At 51.3% G+C, this 23090-nt stretch overlaps 1 protein-coding gene across 2 annotated transcripts in view; it reads right to left on the bottom strand.

Annotated features, from left to right (window-relative positions):
* Nucleotides 1–1834: 1834 nt before the first annotated feature.
* The window catches only part of TNPO3 (transportin 3), a 46353-nt gene continuing 25097 nt past the window's right edge, over nt 1835–23090 (bottom strand). The window contains exons 10-23 of one of the 2 annotated variants that reach the window (XM_053404696.1): nt 22503–22594; nt 21465–21604; nt 20474–20665; nt 19284–19375; nt 18374–18450; nt 16846–16930; nt 15839–15979; nt 14109–14225; nt 12442–12536; nt 11868–12024; nt 10002–10169; nt 8348–8460; nt 5507–5599; nt 1835–3085 (exon numbers count right to left, since the gene is read on the bottom strand). In XM_053404696.1, coding sequence (XP_053260671.1) covers nt 5539–5599; nt 8348–8460; nt 10002–10169; nt 11868–12024; nt 12442–12536; nt 14109–14225; nt 15839–15979; nt 16846–16930; nt 18374–18450; nt 19284–19375; nt 20474–20665; nt 21465–21604; nt 22503–22594 — 1530 coding nt within the window. In that variant the 3' untranslated portion in view covers nt 1835–3085; nt 5507–5538. The remainder of the gene's footprint in view (nt 3086–5506; nt 5600–8347; nt 8461–10001; nt 10170–11867; nt 12025–12441; nt 12537–14108; nt 14226–15838; nt 15980–16845; nt 16931–18373; nt 18451–19283; nt 19376–20473; nt 20666–21464; nt 21605–22502; nt 22595–23090) is intronic. The other variant, XM_053404697.1, reaches the window with a different exon arrangement.

Here is a 23090-nt window from a genome sequence, read left to right as displayed (position 1 = left end):
ACAGGATGGCAGAGCCTCTCGCTGTAGCCTCGTTCCTGGGCCGGTTCAGTGGCACCATCCCATTCCTGAAGCAAGCTCCATCGCAGGAAGCTGCCTTATACATTTGGCTCCCTCTTGCTCAGTACCGTACTTTTCGCTCTATAGGGCGCACCTGACCATAGGGTGCACCCTATGGGGGAAATCAAGGAAAAGAATATGACACACACACACACCCCAGCTCTGCGAGCAGCGGACAGGCTTCAGGCAGCCTGTGCGCTTCCCCCAGACCTTCTCCCTGCTATTGCGGGAGGTGCGGGAATTCCTCCATCTCCCGCAAAAGCCCACAGGAGCCGCGCACCCTTTAAAGAGCATGCGGCTCCTGCGGGCTTTCGCTGAAGCCAAGGAGCCTGCATTCGCTCCATAGGACGCACACACATTTCCGCTTAATTTTTGGAGGGGAAAAACTGTGTCCTATAGAGCGAAAAATACGGTAATGTCTGCACTGATTGGCAGCCGCTCCCTAGGGTATCTGGCAGGGAGTTTCTCCCAACTCTACCTGGGACCTTCTGCTTGCGAGGCAAATGTTCGGCCGCTGAGCTTGGGGCATTCCTTGCAGAGTTTTGGGGGGGGGCATCTGATCCCACAGAAGCCTAAACCCCCAAATTCCCCTGGCTCAGGAGAAAGAGTGAGGGGGTCGCTGCCCACCCAAAATGAGCAAGAACTGAGCTGTTTTATCCAGCGGGGCACAGCTGATGAACGTACTCACGACAGCAAGGCAATTGCTAGAAACACAGACACAGTGGTACGTTGGTACTCTAACAAACGCCGCAAACCCGAAAGTGTTCCGGTTTGCAAACGTTTTTCGGAAACTGCGCCTTGGTTTTCGAACCGTTCTGGGAGTTGAATGGACTCCCGGAATGGATTAAGTTCGAGAGCCAAGGTATATAAGCCAATTCCAAATGGGTCGCCACAATGGAATGTCTATTTTTTTCTGCAGTGAAATTTGCTGTTATGATTATTTTCATTTCTATACCGCTTTATATTTTAAAGAACAAACCTCAAAGAGGTTCATACTAAACAATCCCGAATAAAACTAACTCAAGCTTCAAGGACAATACAGTCATACCTCTGGTTACAGACGCTTCAGGTTGCGTTTTTTCAAGTTACAGACCCGCCGAAACCCGGACGTACCGGAACGGCAGTCGCGCATGCACAGAAGCGCTAAATCACGCTTTGCGCATGCGCATAAGTCCACTGTATTTCAGTTCCTTCTCTAAGTGACGTTTTGCTTCCCCCAGTCGCAAAGCGGGCATCCAGAAAGATCAATAACGAGTTACTTCCGGGTTTCGGCGGCCGCACTTTGCACATGCACAGAAGCGCAGAAGCGCAACCTGCGCGTGTGCAGACATGACGCTGCAGGTTGCAAACGTGCATCCCGCACGGATCACGTTCACAACCTGAGCGTCCACTGATTTCAGTTCCTTCTCTAAGTGACGTTTTGCTTCCCCTAGTCGCCAAGCAGGCATCCAGAAATCTCCGTGTGGCCGCAGTAGGATCCGCGCCACTTGCAAAACGCGCATGGCAGATTTCGAACACAGGGCTGGACAAGGAAGAGGCATGAATTCGTGCAAATGATAGAGATGAGAGCGCACAGACCCACACGAAACTAGCGGCCAGTGTGGGGACGGGCACTGCTCTAAACTCAAAGAACGGGCTGCTCTGTGCCCTTCAGGATCCTGCGACGGTCAAATCCAGGAAGGCCGTCGACGAAAGGGACAGGAGGCATAATGTAAACCGCAAACCCCAACCACTCCCGCAAGCCCTTAGGGCAAAAAGGCGACTGGGACAGCTGCAGTTTCAACTTTTTCGTCTGTTTTTATTTCTTTTCTCTTTTTTTGCGTGTTTTTTTTAATATTTTAAATCTTGTTCTCGAGATGGCTACAACACCAGACGGAACAGAACCCCCCCCCCATTTCCTGCCTCAATGTCTGCGCGGGGCCCGCGACTCCCTCTCTCTCTCTCTCTGTCTCCCCCCACACCGGAGTCGCTGCCGGGATCGGTTTTAACGAAATAGCCTGCCCGCACCCCCCTCGGTCCTCCAGAGCCCCCCCGCCCCTCCCACGAAGCCCCTCCCCACCCCTCCAAAGCGGTTAAAAAAAAAATCCCAAACAGATTTAAACCAAATTTTCCAAAAAACCCAAATCAACTTTTAAAAAAGAATATATATTTATATATATAATATAATATATATTATAACTGTTTTATCAAAGTAAGCAAACACGTTGGTGGGGTGGGGGTCTAGGTTTTCCCTAACCCTTCTCTCTGTGGGTCCTCCTTTGCCAACCCCCCAAAGACCCTGGGATTCCACCCGATCTTTCTTTTGGGACTCGGGGGGAAAAGGGGAGGCAGAGCTCTGGAAATCCGGAGGGTGGGGCTTTGCAAAACAACAAGAACCCTGGACTAAGCCCCTTCGCCCCATCCCCCCCATCCCCTGCAGGGCAGACTATTGGGTTTCTCAGATAGGTGTTTGGTTTTTGTTTCTTAATCCCGAATGGATCCTTAAGTAATCATTTTTATTTTCATTTCACAGAAAGTTTACTACTTTGTTTTGCATTTTTTCCATCTTTTTTTTTTTTTTTGCTTCCAGGCAAATTAGTTTTCTATTGTTTCATATTTCTGTTGTTGTTTTTAAAACATTTTATTACTATTTTCCTTTTCATTGTTTTTTTTTTGTCTTTTCCCCCTTTCTTTCTTTCCCTCTTTCTCTCTCTCTCTCTCTCTCTTTTTTAAAGCAAGTCCATCTGAAAAAGCAGGCTCCCCCTCCCCTCGCGACGCCGTAGGTCAGTTGCAGCCATCGATATTCGCGGATAAGTTGTGCCCCCCGGGATTTTATGGTTTTTTTTCGCGTTTTTATCTCTTTTTCTCTCTCTCTCTCTTTCTCGCACTCACAAGCAGGAACTTCACCGACTCGTTCTCGCGGCAAAGTGTCTCTTCCGGATTGGCGGGACACAGCAGAGCGAGCCAGAGCCCTCAGCCGCCATGAAGTTTGCTGGTTGTGGGACACTGTCTTGGTAGTTTTATTTCCTCTTCTGAAAATAAGACATTCCTGGGAAAGGGGGAAGGAGGAGGAGCCGTGAAAGAAAGGCAGAGGAGAGGCAGTGTTAGAAACTCAGATATATAATCTAATCGCCAAATGGCAATTAAACCTAGGCTTGCCAAAATATGTATGTTCAAGTTTCCCCCCCTGATGGGATTATTATTACAGTCATATCTCATGTTGCGTCCGCTTCAGGTTGCCTTTTTTTGGGTTGTGGACTGCCGAAACCCGGAAGTACTGAAATGGGTTACTTCCGGGTTTAGGCAGTCGTGCATGCGCAGAAGCACTGAATTGCAACCAGTGCATGCGCAGACGCGGGTTGCGAACCTGCATCCCACACGGATCATGTTCGCTTACTATTACAGTTGTACCTCCGCTTACGTATCCTTCTGGATACGTAAACTTCGGGATGCGAATGCGGCAAACCCGGAAGTAGTTTTCTGGGTTTCGCGGTGCACGCATGTGCAGAAGCGCTCTACGTGCATGCGCAGAAGTGCTAAACCGCGCCGTGCGCATGCGCAGAAGCGGTCCTCCAGAACGGATCCTGTTTGCAACCGGAGGTACCACTGTATTATTAATTTCATTTCTATACCGCTTTATTTTCTTACGAACAAATCTCAAAAGCAGTTTACAACACATCCAAACATCAAACAAAACAATCCAGAATAAAACTAATCCCAGCTTCAAGGAAAATATTTCAGGTCCTTCTCTAAGCGACGTTTTGCTTTCACCAGCTGCCAACCAGGCATTCAAAGATCGCCATGTGGTTGCTACTGGGTCCACGCCGGTCTGAAAACGCACCTGGCGCCTGGCTGGTTTCGAACCCTGGCAGGGAGCCAGCATCTTTTCTGCGTCAAGAATCTCATAGAAACGTTGGAAGGTGACTTGAGCTCAGTCATCAATCCCTGGTCCATCTAACTAACTCAGAATTATCTACACCAGGCGAACCAACCTCTCAAACCAAATGGGCTACAAAAGTCCTTCGACACAGAACTTGTAGGCCACACACAATCCACCCCACTCCCTGCCACACAAACAGCCCCTTTGGGTTGGTCATTAACTGAGGGGGCATGGATCTGTTGGAAGGGGACCCCTTAGAGCCATCTAGACTGACCCCTTGCAATCCCTGGCAGGCGGCCACCCGCTGCCCAGCTGTCAAACATGCGCAAAACAACAACAAACCTCTGGTTACATGAAACATTCAATAAACACACAAGATGTTACCGGCTGTATGTTTGAAAAAATAAAATAATAATTTTGATTGTACTGAAAACGTCTATTCCACCTGTCTGTTCATAGAGTCCATACAAACTCATGCATGATATAACAGGACAATGGATTTTATAGCATAGTAGTAGCTGCTGTAACTACGACTGTTTGTACTACTGATGAAGCCTAGGATGGCGAAACAAGGCTAGTATTCCGGAAATCCTTGTCTTAGACCCTGTGAAAGGATTCTGTGGAACTGCAACAACCTTTTGTGTGGATTGTTGGACTCTATGAACAGACAGGTGGAATAGACATTTTCACACATATGGACCTTATGCATAAACTGATTAATAATAATAATAATAATAATAATAATAATAATAATAATAATTTATTATTTATACCCCGCCCATCTGGCTGGGCCTCCCCAGCCACTCTGGGCAGCTTCCATAGAAACCAAAAATACAGTAAAATATCACACGTTAAAAACTTCCCTGAACAGGGCTGCCTTAAGATGTCTTCTGAATGTCAGGTAGTTCTTTATCGCTTTGACATCTGCTGGAAGGGCGTTCCACAGGGCGGGCGCCACTACCGAGAAGGCCCTCTGCCTGGTTCCCTGTAGCTTTGCTTCTCGCAATGAGGGAACCGCCAGAAGGCCCTCGGAGCTGGACCTCAGCGTCCGGGCAGAATGATGGGGGTGGAGACGCTCCTTCAGATATACTGGACCAAGGCCGTTTAGGGTTTTAAAGGTCAGCACCAACACTTTGAATTGTGCTCGGAAACGTACTGGGAGCCAATGTAGGTCTTTCAAGACCGGTGTTGTACAGTCTTGGTGGCCGCTCCCAGTCACCAGTCTAGCTGCTGCATTCTGGATTAGTTGTAGTTTCCGAGTCACCTTCAAAGGTAGCCCCACGTAGAGCGCATTGCAGTAGAATGAACTGATTCACTGGGTCTTCTACCTTTTTCATTGAACTTTATGAGCTACTTCTGTTGAAATCTACAATACAATAGTATATATTATTTTTTCAAACGTACAGCCAGTTATGTCTTGTGTGTTTACAGCTGTCAAACATGGCAGCCAGCAGCAGAGCCTCTCCATGCCCAGGGCAGCGCAACTGACCAGGGGGAGAAGGAAGGCACCATATTCAAGCCACTGGCTCCTGCCCCAAACCTCTCTCTACACGCACAGGTAATTGGGAGGAAAAGGGAGATTCCGCTCACCTGGGAGACAGGCAGAGTGAAGGAGGCACAGGCTACCGGAACAATCTGGTGAAGTCCCTCAAAGCCCAGCAAACCTGTTTGCACTCCTCGGCGCTGCGGGAGGAGAGAGGAAAAGAGAGAGGCGGCCGTTATTTGGGGAGGGGAAGAACAAGCGCTCTGCGCATGGCCAGGAACCGTGCAGCCACACATTGCGGGGTGAGGCACCAACGGCCGCCAGTAGACCAGCTTTCCTGAGAGCGAGCAAACCACACAGAGACGGGGAGCAACAGAGACCCGGGACAGCACGTCTAAATCCCCGCGCAGCTACAAAACGAACAGGGCAGAAAACTGAGGACCAGGAACTTGAGTCAGAGGTTAGGGAACTGGGCGGAGGTGTGTCTAAATCAGTGGTGGTGAAGCTCAGGGTCAAATGTGTTGTGTGTGTGGAAACAGCCTCCTTAGCAGGCCAGATATTCCCAGAGGAAACCTGGAATTCCAGTGCCCAAGATGGGACCCACTGAGCTCCCTCCCTTACTCGCACACGGGAGAAAGGCTACCATGGGATCCCCAAAGACCAGGGCACCAGGCTCTTGTTGAGCAAGCAAAGGTTCACAGCAGCCCTGAATAAACCGCCTGCCCCAGCTGGAGGAGGCCCCGAATGCCGTGGGGTGGAAGGAAAGCCCCGCAGGCAGGCTGGGGTGGCACTTGGGTGCCGAGACGTTTGCCAAACTGCCTGGCAAGGCGTGGCATGGAGGAACAGGCCAGGGCTTGCTTCAGCACACACACACACACCCTGGGCGAAGGGGAAGGAGCCCTGGCAAAGCCACAGGGCCTCGGAAGCAGATAGGGCTGGGTATGGGCCTGCCCGAGCCAGTCACCCTGCGCTGGCAAAGGGCGCAGGACTGGGGCCAAGCAGCCTTGCGGTTTCCCCCTCCCAAAAGCAGCACAACCGGACTGGCAGGACCAGAAAAACCCGACTGGCAACCGGGAGGAAAGAGAGAAATCCCAGCCGAGGGACACACCGACCCAGCAATCTCCTGGCAAAGAAGGGTTCTCCTCCACAGTTGGCACAGAGAGAGGGGCTGCCAAGCTTGCTCCCAGCATGACAAGCTTTTTTTAAAAAAAACTTTTTAACAGGCATAACACACACACGCAAATTGAGATTGGGGATTGTGTGAGTCGGGGGGCCTCACTGGGTCCCCTATGAAATGAATGGCTCGTGATCCACACAAGGATCATAGTTTCATAAAGCCAGTGAGCAAAAACTGCTCAAGGAGGTGAAACATACAATCAGAGTTGGAAGGGACCAAAGGGTGATCTAGTCTGTGCCTGCCCAACCGGTTGATTTCACTGGTTGTCCCTGGTCGATCCCAAAAAGCTCAACATCTCTGATTGATCTCACCCCCTAAAACAAGCTCAACAACTCTGGTCAATCCAATGGGTAGATCACTGCCAGTTTATTTCAACTAGGGCCAGGGCCTTTTCAGTACTGGCCCCAACTTGGTGGAATGCTCCGTCACAAGAGACTAGGGCCCTGCAGGACTTGACATCTTTCTGCAGGGCCTGCAAGACAGAGCTGTTCCGCCTGGCCTTTGGTTTGGACTCAGTCTGACCCTTATGTTTCTCTCCCCTTATGGTCTTGATTTATGGGCTACTATTAAAATGAGGCGGGTGGCGCTGTGGGTAAAACCTCAGTGCCTAGGACTTGCTGATCGTATGGTCGGCAGTTCGAATCCCCGCGGCAGGGTGAGCTCCCGTCGTTCAGTCCCAGCTCCTGCCCACCTAGCAGTTCGAAAGCACTCTTAAGTGCAAGTAGATAAATAGGGACCGCTTTATAGCAGGAAGGTAAACGGCGTTTCCGTGTGCTGCGCTGGTGCTGGCTCGCCAGAGCAGCTTCGTCACGCTGGCCACGTGACCCGGAAGTGTCTTCCGACAGCGCTGGCTCCTGGGCTCTTGAGCGAGATGAGTGCGCAACCCTAGAGTCGGACACGACTGGCCCGTACGGGCAGGGGTACCTTTACCTTTATTAAAATGAGGCTGCATTTTAAATTGTATTTTAATCCGTTTTTAATAAACTGGTTTTTGTTTGTCTGTCCCCCCCCCCCCAAATTATGTTTTATTGTAATTTTATTGGTGTTAGCCGCCCTGAGCCCGGCTCTGGCCAGGGAGGGTGGGGTATAAATAATAATAAATTATTATTATTATTATTATTATTATTATTATTATTATTATATCCGTATAGTTAAAGCTATGGTTTTCCCTGTAGTGATATATGGAAGTGAGAGCTGGACCATAAAGGCTGGTCGCCGAAGAATGGATGCTTTTGAATTATGGCGCTGGAGGAGACTCTTGAGAGTCCCATGGACTGCAAGAAGATCCAACCTCTCCATTCTGAAGGAAATCAGCCCTGAGTGCTCACTGGAAGGACAGATCCTGAAGCTGAGGCTCCAAGACTTTGGCCACCTCATGAGAAGAGAAGACTCCCTGGAAAAGACCCTGATGTTGGGAAAGATGGAGGGCACAAGGAGAAGGGGACGACAGAGGACGAGATGGTGGGACAGTGTTCTCGAAGCTACCAGCATGAGTTTGTCCAAACTGCGGGAGGCAGTGGAAGACAGGAGGGCCTGGCGTGCTCTGGTCCAGGGGGTCACGAAGAGTCGGACACGACTAAACAACAATAATTATTATTATTATTAATAGTGGGAGTAGATCACAGTGTCTTGGAAGTTGGACACCCCTGATCTAGTCCAAGGAATCTTGCTGCGTCTGATCAAACCCCCCCCCCACTTACCCTTGGTACCCCCGCCTGACCAATCCCCCCACCCAGCTCCCCCCGACCGCAGCCTTGAAGGCCACACTGACCTTGTGACCTGCTTGTGGAAGTCTGTCAGCTGCTTGTGCGTCACCTGCACGGCTCCCCCCGATGTTTCCTTTGGTAAGCCCTTCAGCGAGTTCTCCAGCCAGCGGCAGAAGGTCTGTGGCAGCCACGGGGGTGGGGGGGAGAAAAGAAGGGGGGAGAGAGAAGGAGTGACTCCCAAGACAAGACCCTCCCAAGACTCCGCAGCAACACACAAAGCCTCGGGGGTTAGAGCACCTGCTTTGAGTGCAGAAGGCACCAAGATCCATCCCCGAGTCCCCTGCCTGGAACCCCTGGAGAAATCCCTGCCAGCCAGCGCAGGCCAGTGGATCCCCAACCTTTTGAGGCCATCTCGCACCCCTTGGTTCCGTAAACTCATCGCCAGTGCCCCCCAACTTACAAAAGGTAAAGGTAAAGGGACCCCTGACCATTAGGTCCAGTCGCGGACGACTCTGGGGTTGCGGCGCTCATCTCCCTTTATTGGCCAAGGGAGCCGGCGTACAGCTTCAGGGTCATGTGGCCAGAATGACTAAGCCGCTTCTGGCGAACCAGAGCAGCGCACGGAAACGCCGTTTACCTTCCTGCTGGAGTGGTACCTATTTATCTACTTGCACTTTGACATGCTTTCGAACTGCTAGGTTGGCAGGAGCAGGGACCGAGCAATGGGAGCTCACCCCGTGGCGGGGATTCGAACCACCGACCTTCTGATCGGCAAGTCCTTGGCTCTGTGGTTTAACCCACAGCGCCACCTGCGTCCACCTTACAAAAAGCATGACGCAAAAGAGCAGTTTGCACGACCCGCCAAGGAAGAAGATAATATACAATTCGAGATGGTAAGGACTGGCTGCATGTTTGTTCAAAACACAAATTAAATGCGTTTGATCCAACAAAACTGAACTTGGTCTAGCTTTTCAAAGTCCAGTAGGGTTAAGCTAGTGCCCAGAGGGAGGGCAGTGGCAGATGTCCTGCCCAAGGCAGACTGGGCAAGCCCAGTGCTCTCCCCACCCGAAAGGCCCAGTCCCAGCTTCCTCCTTAATAATAATAATAATAATAAATTTTTATTTATACCCCGCCCTTCCCGGTTCAAAAACAGGGCTCAGGGCGGCTAACAACAAATTTAAAACACTTAATTATAAAAGCAGCATAAAATACAGTGTAAAAACATGAATAACAATGAAATTCAAAAATCAATTAGATAATCCCCAGGGCTAGCTGCCTGAATTAGTCCTACTTGGGCCAGCGAGGAGGCCAGGGGAGACTTAGCTGCGGGGTATCAGAGCGCGTGATCTTCATAAAAGGGGAGGGAATAGAAGGGAAATAAAAAATCAGGCTGAATTCAAATTAAAGGCCAGGCAGAATAGCTCTGTCCTATGGGCCAGATGGAAGGATGTTAAATCCTGCAGGGCCCTGGTCTCCTGGGACAGAGCATTCCACCAGGTCGGAGCCACCACTGAAAAGGCCCTGGGCCCTGGTGGAGGATAGTCTGACTTCCTTAGGGCCCGGGACCTCTAAATTATAATTATTCATGGACCTTAAGGTCCTCTGCGGGGCAGACCAGGAGAGGCCGTCCCGTAGATACGAGGGCCCTAAGTCACAGAGGGCTTTAAAGGTCAAGACAAGCACCTTGAACCTGACCCAATACTCCACCAGAATACTCACCGGCCTGTCGACCTGCATGATCTCCCACAGCACCTCGGCCACGTCCGGCAGGGTGTAAGGCGGCAGGCAGAAGCAGCTGGTGTGCAAGAGCTGGCTCACAAGCTGCTGTCCCAGCTGCGCCATCACCTGTGCAATCAGCTCCTTCCGCGCCTCAAAGTTCTCTTCGTGCTGCGGGGATAGAGAAAGAGAGGGGCGCACTTGCGGGGGGCCCTCGGAGCTGCGGACGGCTTCCCCCCCAGACCATGGGCCGCTCTCGACACCCCACTTCTGCTCCCGAGGGAGAGACCATCTTCATTCCCCCCCCTTCTCTGGGGGCAGGAAACCTTGGAGAACCTTGCGCAGAAGCGCCGAATCGCAACCTGTGCGTGCGCAGATGCGCCGCTGCGGGTTGCGAACGTGCATCCCGCACGAATCACGTTCGCAACCTGAGCATCTACTGTACTGCTGTGAACTGAATGCAAGTAAAACTTTCTTCTTACTTTTAAAAAAGGCTGTGTCGTGTTGTTATTATTTTAAGAGGGAAATAAAGGGGAAACTTACCAGGAACAATCCAGACTGGATTCCTAATGAAAGGATTCTAACAAATCATCAACTTGCTTCCAATAAGTTGCAAAGGGAATGTGCTCTGCTGCTGAGCATGAGTGAGGAGGGGTCGTATCAAAACAATATATTTTCTCCTACCTTAACTTTCCCACATGTGTGACAGAAAGCGCTAAGCAAGGGCTTCTCCTGAGGCAAAGCTCGGCTGCAGAAGCTTGTTTCAGCAACAGGGCTCAAAGGCTGCCTCTGAGCACATGCAGAGTGCCATTTCGTGCACCACTATGAAACTACAGCCAGCCTCTGCAATCTGAAGTTTATAGGTACGAATGGCCTGACTCGGGAGCAGGCTCAAGGGCTACCAAAGCCTTCACCAAATCGGCACGCTCCTTCTGATTTAAACTACAGCTCCCATCAGCCCCTGCCAGCATGGCTGCATGACAATGTGGCCGACGGCAGCACAGGCATGCCGGCAGGGGCCGATGGGAGTTGTAGTCCAAAACTGCAAGAGAGTACTGTCATACCTCGGGTTACAAACGCTTCCGCTTGCACGTTTTCGGGTTGCGCACTGTGCCGAACCCAGAAGTACCAGAACTGGTTACTTCCAGGTTTCAGCACTTGCGCATGCACAGAAGCGCTAAATCACGCTTTGCGCATGCGGAGAAGCACCAAATCACGACCCACGCATGTGCAGATGCGGGTTGCAAACGTGCCTCCCGCACGGATCACCTTCGCAACCTGAGCATCCACTGTACAGGGTTGGCCAAGGCTGGCCTGGCAGCTGGATGGCGGGTCCTGACAGACAGCCCTCCCCCAGAGCCGGGGGGGCAGAGTGCTTAGAGCACTGGATCGGGACCTGGGAGAGAAGGGTTCGAATCCCCATTCAGCCACGAAGCTTGCAGGGTGACCTCGGGTCTGCTACAGTCTCAGCCTAATCTACCTCTCAGGGTTGCTGGGAGGAGTTAAATATGCCACCTTGAACTCCCTGCAAGGAAAAGTAGGATAATACCCCACGCCCCAGAAACTCTCTGGGATAAAAAGCTGTGAGGTTAACAGGAAGATTTAAAGAGAGAAATGACTATCAAAAGCAGTGGAGATATGAGACGATCAGAGCTCCCCAGAACTTGAAGCATGGGAAGTCCCAATAAAAAATTTATAATTCGGCAGAATATTTGGATTATTTGATATGTATATGTATAATTTGGAATACTTAATGTGATTTGATTGGACTATTAAAATGGGAAACTTAATAAAAATGATTAAAAAAAAAAAAAGCTGTGTGTCTTGGCACCCTGCATCAACGGCTGACCCCCGGCGCCCGCCACTCACGTCGTTGGACACTCCCGTGTGGACGAGGTCACGCAAGAACTTCATGACGCTGCAGTTGGCATCGCGGTGGTCCAGCGTGGTGGCAGCGATGGCCCATTGCAAGATGGGGAGAATCACCTGGCTGCGCAGGAGGGTGATGGGGCTGCGCTGGATGAACCTGCGAGGGCGAGGCAGCATCGGACGGTTAGGACCCCAGAGCTCCCGGCGAGAAAAAAGAAACCCCTCCTGCGTGTCAATGCCTGATAAAAGCTCTTCGGATCTGGGTCCTAGATACCCTCAACCCTATTCTTGATTAGGGTCCCTTCCTGTCCCGAGGGCAGCGGAGCCGCAACGATAACGGCCCCTCTGTTTTTTGCAACCTCCTTCCTCCAAGGTTCAGGAATACTGACCTTTACAAGAGAGACTGCCAGGCATTTGTGCTCCGGCGGGCCTCTCAATGGGGGATACGAGACTGAGGTTCGGTCCCTGCTGGGATTTGGAGCAAACCAGACCGAAAAAACCTGCTCTGGATGGGAAGTTCCAAGGCTGGCCTGGAAGCAAGGCAGCCAGGAGCCAAGCGCAGGATGTGGGGTACCTGGTTGCCAGCCGGAAGAGGTCATCCACAGTGTCCGGGTGGTTCTGGAGGCCATTGGGTTGCTCGATGAGCCTGAACGTGGGGACGCACAGAGCCTGGGAGGACAGAAGGAAGCCTTTAGCAGTTAGGTAAAGGTAAAGGGACCCCTGACCATTAGGTCCAGTCGCAGACGTCTCTGGGGTGTACAGACCTGGGCGGGAACTAGCTTATTGCATAAAAGTAAGGTAAAGGTAAGGGACGTGGGTGGTGCTGTGGGTTAAACCACAGAGCCTAGGACTTGCTAATCAGAAGGTCGGCGGTTCGAATCCCCGCGACTGGGTGAGCTCCCATTGCTCGGTCCTTGCTGGTCAGGGTCCCAAAGTAAAGGGATCCCAGACCATTATGTCCAGTCGCAGACGACTCTGGTGTTGCAGCACTCATCTCGTTTATTGGCCGAGGGAGCTGGCGCACCATGTGGCCAACATGACTAAGCTGCTTCTGGCGAACCAGAGCAGCGCATGGAAACGCCATTTACCTTCCCGCCGGAGCAGTACCTATTTATCTACTTGCACTTTGACATGTTTTCGAACTGCTAGGTTGGCAGGAGCAGGGACTGAGCAACGGGAGCTCACCCCGTCGCGGGGATTCAAACCGCAGACCTTCTGATCGGCAAGTCCTAGGCTCTGTGGTTTAACCCACAGCGCCACCCGCGTCCCTCCAAATGCATGCCCCCTGTAATACAAATATATGGGGGCGGCAGCCACGTCTGGAACAAGGGGCGCAGCTTCTGCCGACCTTTTTCAGAAAGGGCATCCAAGGCTACAATGGACTAAAACATTCTTGGAGGTCCCTGCCAACTCTGCAATGCAATGTTGGAATTATTATTATTATTATTATTATTATTATTATTATTATTATTATTATTATTATTAGATTATGCTAGTAGCTTTGCAAGAAGTTTTGTAAGGTGAATTATTTGAAATATTGCAAAAAAAAAAGACAATGAGAATTATTAGTTAAGGATAATTAAAGGTAATATGAAATTAAGAAATGCATAATAAGTGACAAAGAAGGGGAAATCAGCAGAAGTGTTGACGGAAGTCCAAAAATATTGTATAAGATAAGAAGCTATGTTGTATGAATTTTGGAATTAATATGTTAAAAATTTAATTAAAATGTATATAAAAAAGGGAATTATTATTATTTGAATTTATATACCGCCCTGTACCTGGGGGGGTCTCAGGGCAGTTCACAGAATAAAATCAAGATATAAAACCACAAAATACCTAATAAAAACAAAACCAACCCAATAGCCCCCCCCCCGAAAAACACATGGACATAGGGTGTCAAACAGACCAACCAAAGGCCTGGTTAAAAAGGACCGGTTTTGCCTGGCGCCCAAAGGTGTATAATGAAGGCGCCAGGTGAACTTCCCTGGGGAGAGCGTTCCAGAGACGGGGAGCCACTGCAGAGAAGGCCCCGTTCTCGTGTTGCGGTCCTTGCATTCCTTCCCCAAAGGTTACATTCAAAGGGAATCTGGAGGGAACGTCTCTGAGCATGGGCAGAGCTCGTCGTGCCAGGAAAGGGGCTGTTTCGCAGCACGCGTTCGGACCAAGACCAGGAAGGGGCCTCCCCAGGCCGGGACAAGCCCCAGAGAAGCCGCAAGGAAGCCCTGGGGGCCAACCTACCTGCAGCATATCCAGCAGCCCCTGGCGACAGCCCTCCTCCATTCCGTACTCATCCACAAGGATGCTGCCCAGGTAGAGGAAGCAGGAGTGCTGGTGCTCCTGGTAGACGCTCACCATCTGCCGGGGGGGGGGGGGGAGAAGCAGAGGTCAATGAATGGGGAGGATCCTGGAGCCAAAGCAGCAGCCCAGCAGACCGGGTGGAGCTGCTTTCTATCTACCCTTCGACAGAAGGTTCCAAGGCAAGCGACAGCAGTAAGAAAACAGGTGGCATTTTAAACAGTTTAAACCATTCACAACGAAAACACCAGGGTGGGTTCAAAAACATCTATCACAGGTGCCCAAAGGGGCTGAGAAGAAGAGGTGCATATTCAGCAGGTGCCGATCTGCACTGGCTCCCAGTACGTTTCCGAGCACAATTCAAAGTGCTGGTGCTGACTTTGAAAGCCCTAAATGGCCTCGGCCCAGTAGACCTGAAGGAGAGTCTCCACTCCTGCACTGCATGGTCACAACCAATCCTACGATTCTCCTTCCTTGGAGGTTTTTAAATGGAGGCTGGAATGGCCAAGTGGTAGGGTTTTGACCTTTAAAGCCCTATATGGCCTAGGACCCTCGTACCTACGGGACCGCCTCTCCTGGTATGTCCCACGGAGGACCTTACGGTCTACTAAAAAAACATCTTGCAGGTCCCAGGCCACAGGGAGGTTAGGCTGGCCTCAGCCAGAGCCAGGGCCTTTTCGGCCGTGGCCCCGATCTGGTGGAACGCTCTGTCCCAAGAGACTAGGGCCCTGCAGGACTTGACATCTTTCTGCAGGGCCTGCAAGACAGAGCTGTTCTGCCTGGCCTTTGGCCAAGGCGCAGTCTGACCCCCTCCTTTGGTAATCCTCACAAAACTCTGGCCCAATGGTTGCCATTAATTTGATTCTGAACTGATTTTAGAATGAATTGATTTTAGAATGCTGTGTTACTTTTATTGTTGTTAGCCACTCTGAGCCCGGCTTTCCCTGGGGAGGGCGGGATATAAATAAAATCATCATCATCATTCTGCGTATTCCTCCCATGGTTCACCCTCCCTGCAGCAACCCTGTGAGGTAGGTTAGGAGGCTGCGACTGACGCCCAGGTCACCTGGTGAGATTCCCGGCTGAGAGGGGATTCGAACCCTGATCTCCCAAGGTCCTAGTCTGACACTCTCACCACCCCACCCCACTGGCTTCCCAAAGTCCCTTTGCTGTGGGGCAGCTCTGTAAATTAGGTAGGTAAATAGGGGGAAGAAAAATGATTTTTAAATGAATTGATTTTAGAATGCTGTTACTTTTATTGTTGTTAGTCACTCTGAGCCCGGCTTCAGCTGGGGAGGGCAGGATATACCGTATTTTTTGCTCTATAAGACTCACTTTTTCCCCTCCTAAAAAGTAAGGGGAAATGTGTGTGCGTCTTATGGCGCGAATGCAGCCTGCGCAGCTATCCCAGAAGCCAGAACAGCAAGAGGGATTGCTGCTTTCACTGCGCAGCGATCCCTCTTGCTGTTCTGGCGTCTGAGATTCAGAATATTTTTTTTCTTGTTTTCCTCCTCCAAAAACTAGGTGCGTCTTGTGTGGTGCGTCTTATAGAGCGAAAAATACGGTAAATAAAAAATTATTATTATTCCTTTGGCGATTCCTGCACCGCAGCGGGTTGGTCTTCATGGCCCTCTGGGATCCCTTTGCGAGGCCACTGTTCTACGGGCGTTTACCTGGGTGACCAGAGGCTGCAAGAGGGCCGCCGAGCCTTTCCCCACGCAGCGAACAGCGAAGCGCAGGCACCGGCAGCAGCGCTCCACAATGCGGTTATCGGCACGATGTTTGTTCAGGGTCTCTGACAGGACTGGCCAGATCTGGGCGGAGGAAGGAGAGCAATTACGGAGGGTTTCCTTTACATCGGACGGGGGTGGCAGGCCTGGCCTCCTCTCCCTGGAAACCTAATCCCACTGGCAGCAGCCGGAGCGGCACATTCCACAAGGTCAGCACTAGCAGGGAGAAAGGGGCCAGGCCCCAGTCTGCAAAAGTATTCAGGCCGCGGGGCTTTGCTTATCTGGCCATCTGCGGAAAGACCAGGAGCGTGAAAGCCTGCCTGGGGGGATGGTGTGGGGCCAGGGCAGTGGGCCAAGGGCCCCAGTGCTGCAAAGGGTGGGCCGCGGGGTCAAATGCGCACACAGAGCGCCGGGGCAGCGCGATGGCAAAAGTCTGGGGCTGGGAATCCATTCAGTCCCCAGTTTAAATATCACCATTGATTCATTAGGTAAAGCCTTGTTTCCATGCCCCACCATCTGGGGAGAAAACTGACCTCCCCCTTACAGGGTTGTTCTAAGGATTACAGAGGTAATGTACGTGAAGCATTAGGACTACAGAGGAAATGTACGTGAAGCGTAAGGATTACAGAGATAACGTGTGTGAATCCTGAAGAACATGATAAAAATATACATGACATTATTACATACATACAGCCACCCCTTACCATGGGGGGCACCACAGAACAGGGGAAATGAGTAAGTAAAGCCCTCGGCTACCTCCCAACCCCACCCCTTGGCGTTGCTCCATCCGGGGTGAGGAGGAGACAAGGTCAATTGGAATCCAAGCTCCACCTGTGCAATCACGGCTGAAGTGTGCCACAGAGGGCAAGCCCACATGGGTGACCCGGGCAAGTAAGCCAAGCCGCTTCACCAGTCGCCCCCTGGAGTGAGCGGGGGGCTTCTCCACCTACCTCCTGGATGACTTCTCCACCTACCTCCTGGATGACTTTTTGGCACGGGTGGGTCTGTCCATTTTCTACAATAGGATTGGTATGCCTGCGGGGAAAGAGACGGAGGGATGGAATTTGTGGGTGAGCTGGGCTGGAGAGGCAGGTGCCAGCTGCTCTTCCACTGGCATGCTTAACGGGACAATTGCCCCGGGGAAGGAGGACTGCAAAGACACAGCCCCCTCCTTCCCAAAAAAGCAAAACAGCAGAGATCTGAGACACGTGTGGCTGACATGTTCGCCCATCCTGAAACCTCAGGAGGTGGGGAAAGGGCCCCTTGCAGATCCAACCTCAATCTAAGGCAAGGGTGGAGCTGGACAGAATCAACTGCAGGAACCAAGTGCAGGGGAAGGAAAACACAACAATATTTGGATATGTGGAGTGCAGGAAGACCAACCACCTTAGGACAAAGGCTGAAAGCAGATTGCTGCTTCCCAAATCATGCTAACGGCAACAGATTTAAAGTCAGAGAAGCAAAAACAGAGCTGCAGAGTTGGGAGACAAGGCTGGATGAGGAGGCCCTTGTAGATTTAGCCAGCAGCACAGCAGAAGGAGAGAACGGGCATTTTACACACCCAGCAAACTTCTCTCTGCTTTCCTAATAGTGCCCTTTCAGCTGCTATGGCTTCTGCCAAACGATCCCAGGGACTGACATTTGGCAAACCCAGAATTCTCCCAGAGATCCCTATATGGGCCCCTCTATTGCTCCCCATCCCGGTCCGGAAATAAACAGGTTCATGGGGGGAAAGGTAAAGGTAAAGGTACCCCTGACAGTTAAGTCCAGTCGCGGATGACTCTGGGGTTGCGCGCTTATCTCCCTCTACAGGCTGAGGGAGCCGGCGTTTGTCCGCAGACAGCTTCTGGGTCATGTGGCCAGCAGGACTAAGCCGCTTCTGGCGAACCAGAGCAGCGCACGGAAACGCCGTTTACCTTCCCGCCAGAGTGGTACCTATTGATCTACTTGCACTTTGACATGCTTTCGAACTGCTAAGTGGGCAGGAGCTGGGACTGAACAATGGGAGCTCACCCCGTCATGGGGAATCGAACTGCCAACCTTACGATCGGCAAGTCCTAGGCTCTGTGGTTTTAGAGTACAGCGCCACCCGCATCCCTTTCAGGGGGAAAGGGAGCGCCTATTAAACTAGTTGAAGCTCTGTTGTGCGGCTCTTCCCAAGGGAGCCTGGACAGAAGGATAAGAGAGGAGGGAAGTTGTGGGGGGAGAAGGAGGGAGGAGGCAAGCAGAGAGCAGAAGACCGAAGTGGGAGGCGGAGGAGCGTTATCTGGGATTCTCTCCCCACTACCACAAATTCAATTCCCGACCACAGAATTTCAGCTCCGTTGGTGCAGGAGTCGAGCGAGTGTCCGGGAGATCCTGATCGAAGACGTCCAGAGGAAGATGCACCCGCTGCTTCGGGCAAGCAACCTGATGGTTATTGTCGCCCCCCAACCCCATGGGTAGGGGGAGAGACCCCGGTCCCCCAAAGCTTCTTACCTAAATATAACAGCAAGGCGATCTAGGGGCACAGTGGGGTCTGAGGAGAGGCCATTGCTCGGCTCCTGAGAGAGCAGCTGGGGAAAAGAGAAGACACACAAGACGGCTCAGGGAGGGACACGGGACTCCCCTTCCTCAAAAAGGGGGGCAAAGAAAATGTTGCCTTGTTGCCGGCACTTGGGGGGGGGTCTCCATGTTCAAGCCGCAGGTTGGGAAGACCACTGGTGGGCACCGAGAGTGCCAGCGGCAGTTCCTGAGCCAACCCCTCGCCCCGATTGTGTGGCTGATAATTTGAGGCTCGACTCAGGGGTGGCTGGGAGCGACACGCTTTATTAAATGGGGCTGGCGTTTCCAGAGGCAACCCAAGACGACCACCACTTCTATGGCTTAATTTGTTACCCAAACGTCATCAGCAGATCCAGCTTAAAATTCAGTTATTAAAAACCGTTGGGGAAAAACCGAACTATAGTCAAAAGGACAGGCAGGAGGTCCTGAAAACAAGGTATCTCAGGTGTCAGGGTCAATGGACAGAGGTGCGTCTTCAGAGAATGTCAGAAGCTGAACCATGAAGGCACCAGGAACACCTCTGTGGGGATTTCCACATCTTATGGGGCTGCTACAGAGAAGGCCGCCTCCTAGGCCACATCGACCCCCAACTACCCAGAGGGCCCCCTTTGCTAAGCCAAACACCCAAGAGGGTGTGTAGGGAAAGAGATGGTCGTTTGGGACAAGGCTTACCCCCTTTGAGCAAAGCAAGCAAAATGTGCGTTTTAAAAAAGTGTTTGCCTTTCTTCCAAACAACAAGGGCTTGCTTCCAAGTCCTCCTTTACCAGTTTTTGTCCCAAAGCTCAAAAACCCTCCCTCCCTCCAGGTAAAGCGGCCACGCTCAGCCGGCCCTCAGGCCTCGTACCTTTTTCAGAGCCATCACCTGAACGGCACAAAGTTCACTGAGACACGCAGAGATCTTCTCCAGCGGGAGCCTAGCCAGCACCAAGGCAGTCCCTGAAGAAGAAGGGGAGAGGCAGACACTTCATCAATGAAACCAGCCCAGGGACCAAACCCAGCCTCAAACGGCCAGACTGACAGCAGCCCTCTGGGGTCTCCCATTTCCCCCTGAGAACCAGTGTGACGTAGTGACAAATGGGGAGGACTAGGATGGGGAGGGGAGACCAAAGTTCAAACCCAGGACTAGGAGTGGGGAGAATGGTTTCCTGATTCCGGAAGGCCTGTCGCTGAGGGGTAGAGAATCCACCTTTCATGCTGAAAAGTCCCAGATTTACCGTATTTTTCGCTCCATAGGACGCACTTTTTCCCTCTTAAAAACTAAGGGGGAAAGTCTGTGCGTCCTATGGGGCGAATGCAGGGGGGAGGCAGGCAGGAAAAGCCCCCAAGAGCCGCACACAAGCTTCGCTCTTGCGGGCTTTTCCCCAGGAGGGAGAAGGGACTGACGCGGCCAGTCAGTCCCTTGTCCCTCCCCGTAGAAAAGGCCGCAGGAGCCGCACGCTCCGTAAAGGGTGCGCGGCTCCTGTGGGCTTTTGCGGGAGGTGGGGGAATTGACATAGCCGCGCGCAGCCTCTCCAGCCGGGAGAGGCTGCGCAAGGCTAAAGAAGCCAAGGCAGCGAGTGCGATCCATCCCGCTCGCTGCCTTGGCTTCCTCTTTAGCCTTGTGCAGCCTCTCCAGCCGGGAAATATTATTTTTTTTCTTGATTTCCCCCTCTAAAAACTAGGTGCGTCTTGTGGTCTGGTGCATCCTATAGAGCGAAAAATACGGTAATCTCCGGCAGCATCTCCAGGTCGGAATGGGAGAGACCTTGGCCGGAAACCCTGGAGAGCAGCTGCCTGGCAGTGTGGACAACACTGAGGCGTACTCTGCACTTAGCTAAACACTGCCACCGCACTCTGCTTGTAGAAGACAAGCATGTCAGCGAGGAGGCTACGCAGTGCCAGTATTCCTGGCATGCTAGCTTTCCAGAGGCAAGGGTCCTTCAAAAGATGCTGTGCTGTTGCAGGAGGACACCGAAGACATGGTCCAGGGAAGCCCCCTCTCCTCCCCTGTCGGGCTGCCCCCCCCGCCGCTGCTATCATAGAAGGAGAAGGTACCTTTCAGGAGCCCCACAGCTGCTTCGGGCGAGAGCATGAAGGAGTCCAGGGAGCGGGCGATTTCCAGCAAGCCGCTGAAGTGCTGGGCCATGTGGTCCCGGCACACAGAGCAGATGTTGTGAATGGCTTTGGCCGCCACCGAAGCCAAGGACTTCTCACAGAGGCCTTTCATCAGGTAGCCAAGCACAGGATCTGTTGCAGGGAGAGAGGGCAGCAGAGGGAGAATGAATGAATCTATTTTTCTATTATTATTATTATTATTATTATTATTATTATTATTATTATTATTTCCACCCTAGATCACAGGGCGGTTCCCAACATTGCAGGGCCTGCAAGACAGAGCTGTTCCACCTGGCCTTTGGTTTGGACTCAGTCTGACCCTTACATTTCCCTCCCCTTATGGTTTTGATCTATGGGCTGCTTTCAAAATGAGGCTGCATTTTAAATTGCATTTTAACCTGTATTTTAAATTGGGGTTTTTTCCCTATTATGTTTTTACTGTAATTTTACTGGTGTTAGCCGCTCTGGCCAGGGAGGGCAGGGAATAAATAAAATTTATTATTATTATTATTACTATTATTATTAAAATACAAAATGAGAGCACAAAACGCATAACAAAAACAAACTGATAACACTCCCCCCGCCCAGCTGTCCAGGGCAGCTGCCTACTAACTCCATCTGGTACGCAGGATGAGACCCTCCCTGCACCAGAGTGGTGCATGCTCTGGTTATCTCCCGCTTGGACTACTGCAATGCGCTCTATGTGGGGCTACCTTTAAAGGTGACCCAGAAACAACAACTAATCCAGAATGTGGCAGCTAGACTGGTGACTGGGAGCGGCCGCTGAGACCATATAACACCGGTCCTGAAAGACCTACATTGGCTCCCGGTACGTTTCCGAGTACTATTCAAAGTGTCTCCACCCCCATCTTCCAGCCCTGATGCTGAGGCCCAGCTCTGAGGGCCGTTCTGGCGGCTCCCTCGCACTCACCAAGGAAATGGGGGTTCCTGTCCACAACTTCGCTCATTTCGCCAACCAGCTCGATGCTTGTGTAGCGGACGGCCGTGTGCACCGATTCAGGCAGGCGTACCACCCCTTCCAGCACCTCCACCAGCGTTGGATTGTTCTCCCTGAGGGCAGGAAACGGCAATTACGCCACAGCAACAACAAAAACAAAGCTCTGCAAGCAGCTAGTCCATAACGGGGCCTGAGCGGAGAGCCTCGCTTTCGCAAAGAGGGCAAAAAGTACCTGAAGAGAAAGGTTTCGCTTTTCTAGTCCTCGCCGCGGAGAGTGCAGTGAATTGGTTTGTGCCAACCTGAACTTTTTCTACCCACTTCCACTTTAAAGAAGAATGGGAACTTTTTACAAACTATTTAAAAAGACAACGAAATGAACTGGACTCCTTGGCAGGTTTTGAATACAGTGGTACCTCTGGATGCGAACGGGATTCGTTCCGGAGTCCCGTTCGCATCCAGAAGCGAACGCAACCGGCGTTTGTGTGGGTCGCGATTCGCCGCTTCTACGCATGCGCGTGACATCATTTTGACCATCTGCGCATGCGTGAGCGGCGAAACCTGGAAGTAACATGCTCTGCTACTTCCGGGTCACCGCAGCACGCAACCCGAAAATACTTATCCCGAAGCTACTTCAACCCAAGGTATGACTGTAAACATACACAGATTTTTTGAGGGTTAATATAGTGGATAGATAATATAAGGATGTATACAATTTTACAATCTGCAGAGAACAATATGAATTGAGGAATCAGAGAGAGGAGCTTCTGGGGGAAGTCTTGGGGAGGGGGGAAATAATGAAGATGATTTGTTTTGATAATTTGTTATGTTGATATTGTTAATAAAAATGTTTTTTTAAAAAACCCTGAACTTTTTCTATGGTTTATTACAGTAGATCAAGGCATGAGTTTGACCCAAAGGCCACTGGCTGGTGACTAGGATACACACACAAATGCTAAAATGAATTCATGGTCCGTGGCCCACCCGCTCTGAGACGGTGCTGGCAGTACTCACTGGTCAACGCTCTTGGCTATCGAGGCCATGATGAAGAGAACAGCTTCCGTTACTTCCCACGGAGGGTTGCCCTCTTTCAGGGTAGCATACAGCTGCGAAGAAGAAAAAAATAGAAGAATTAAGTATTCAGGGACATGAGCTTTTTCGTGGATGCACTTTAACCATAAAGTCACTGTTAGGATGGACTTTCCGGCCAGTTCGAAAAAGGAGCAGATCAAGGGTTTTGGACCTCAAGGGCAGCAAAGAATTCATGCAGTCAAAGTGGATGTGTGACTGCGGAAAACAGAAGGGCAAATGGCTTTTAAGAGGGCCCCAGGGACCAACATAAGGCATGCCAGTGAAAGTAGGTTGTGCTTTGTAAAAAAAATTATTTAGCAGGATGTATATGCTGCTCAATCGAAATAATCTCCTTTAGCCATTGGTTCCCAAACCTTTTATCTCATGGATCACTTGGGAATCGCTAAGTGTCTTGGCAAACCACTTAATAATTTTTCTGCCACTGTAGCAATTGTAATGTGCTGTGTTGTGTGGTTTTGTATTTTTACACACACCATGAACCCCTGAACGAAGCTCAGAGACCACTGATGG

This window comes from Podarcis raffonei, chromosome 10, assembly GCF_027172205.1.
Source record: "Podarcis raffonei isolate rPodRaf1 chromosome 10, rPodRaf1.pri, whole genome shotgun sequence".
Classification (NCBI taxonomy): domain Eukaryota; kingdom Metazoa; phylum Chordata; class Lepidosauria; order Squamata; family Lacertidae; genus Podarcis; species Podarcis raffonei.
Note: the sequence above shows the minus strand (reverse complement) of the source record. Positions and strands in the feature narration are given on the sequence as shown.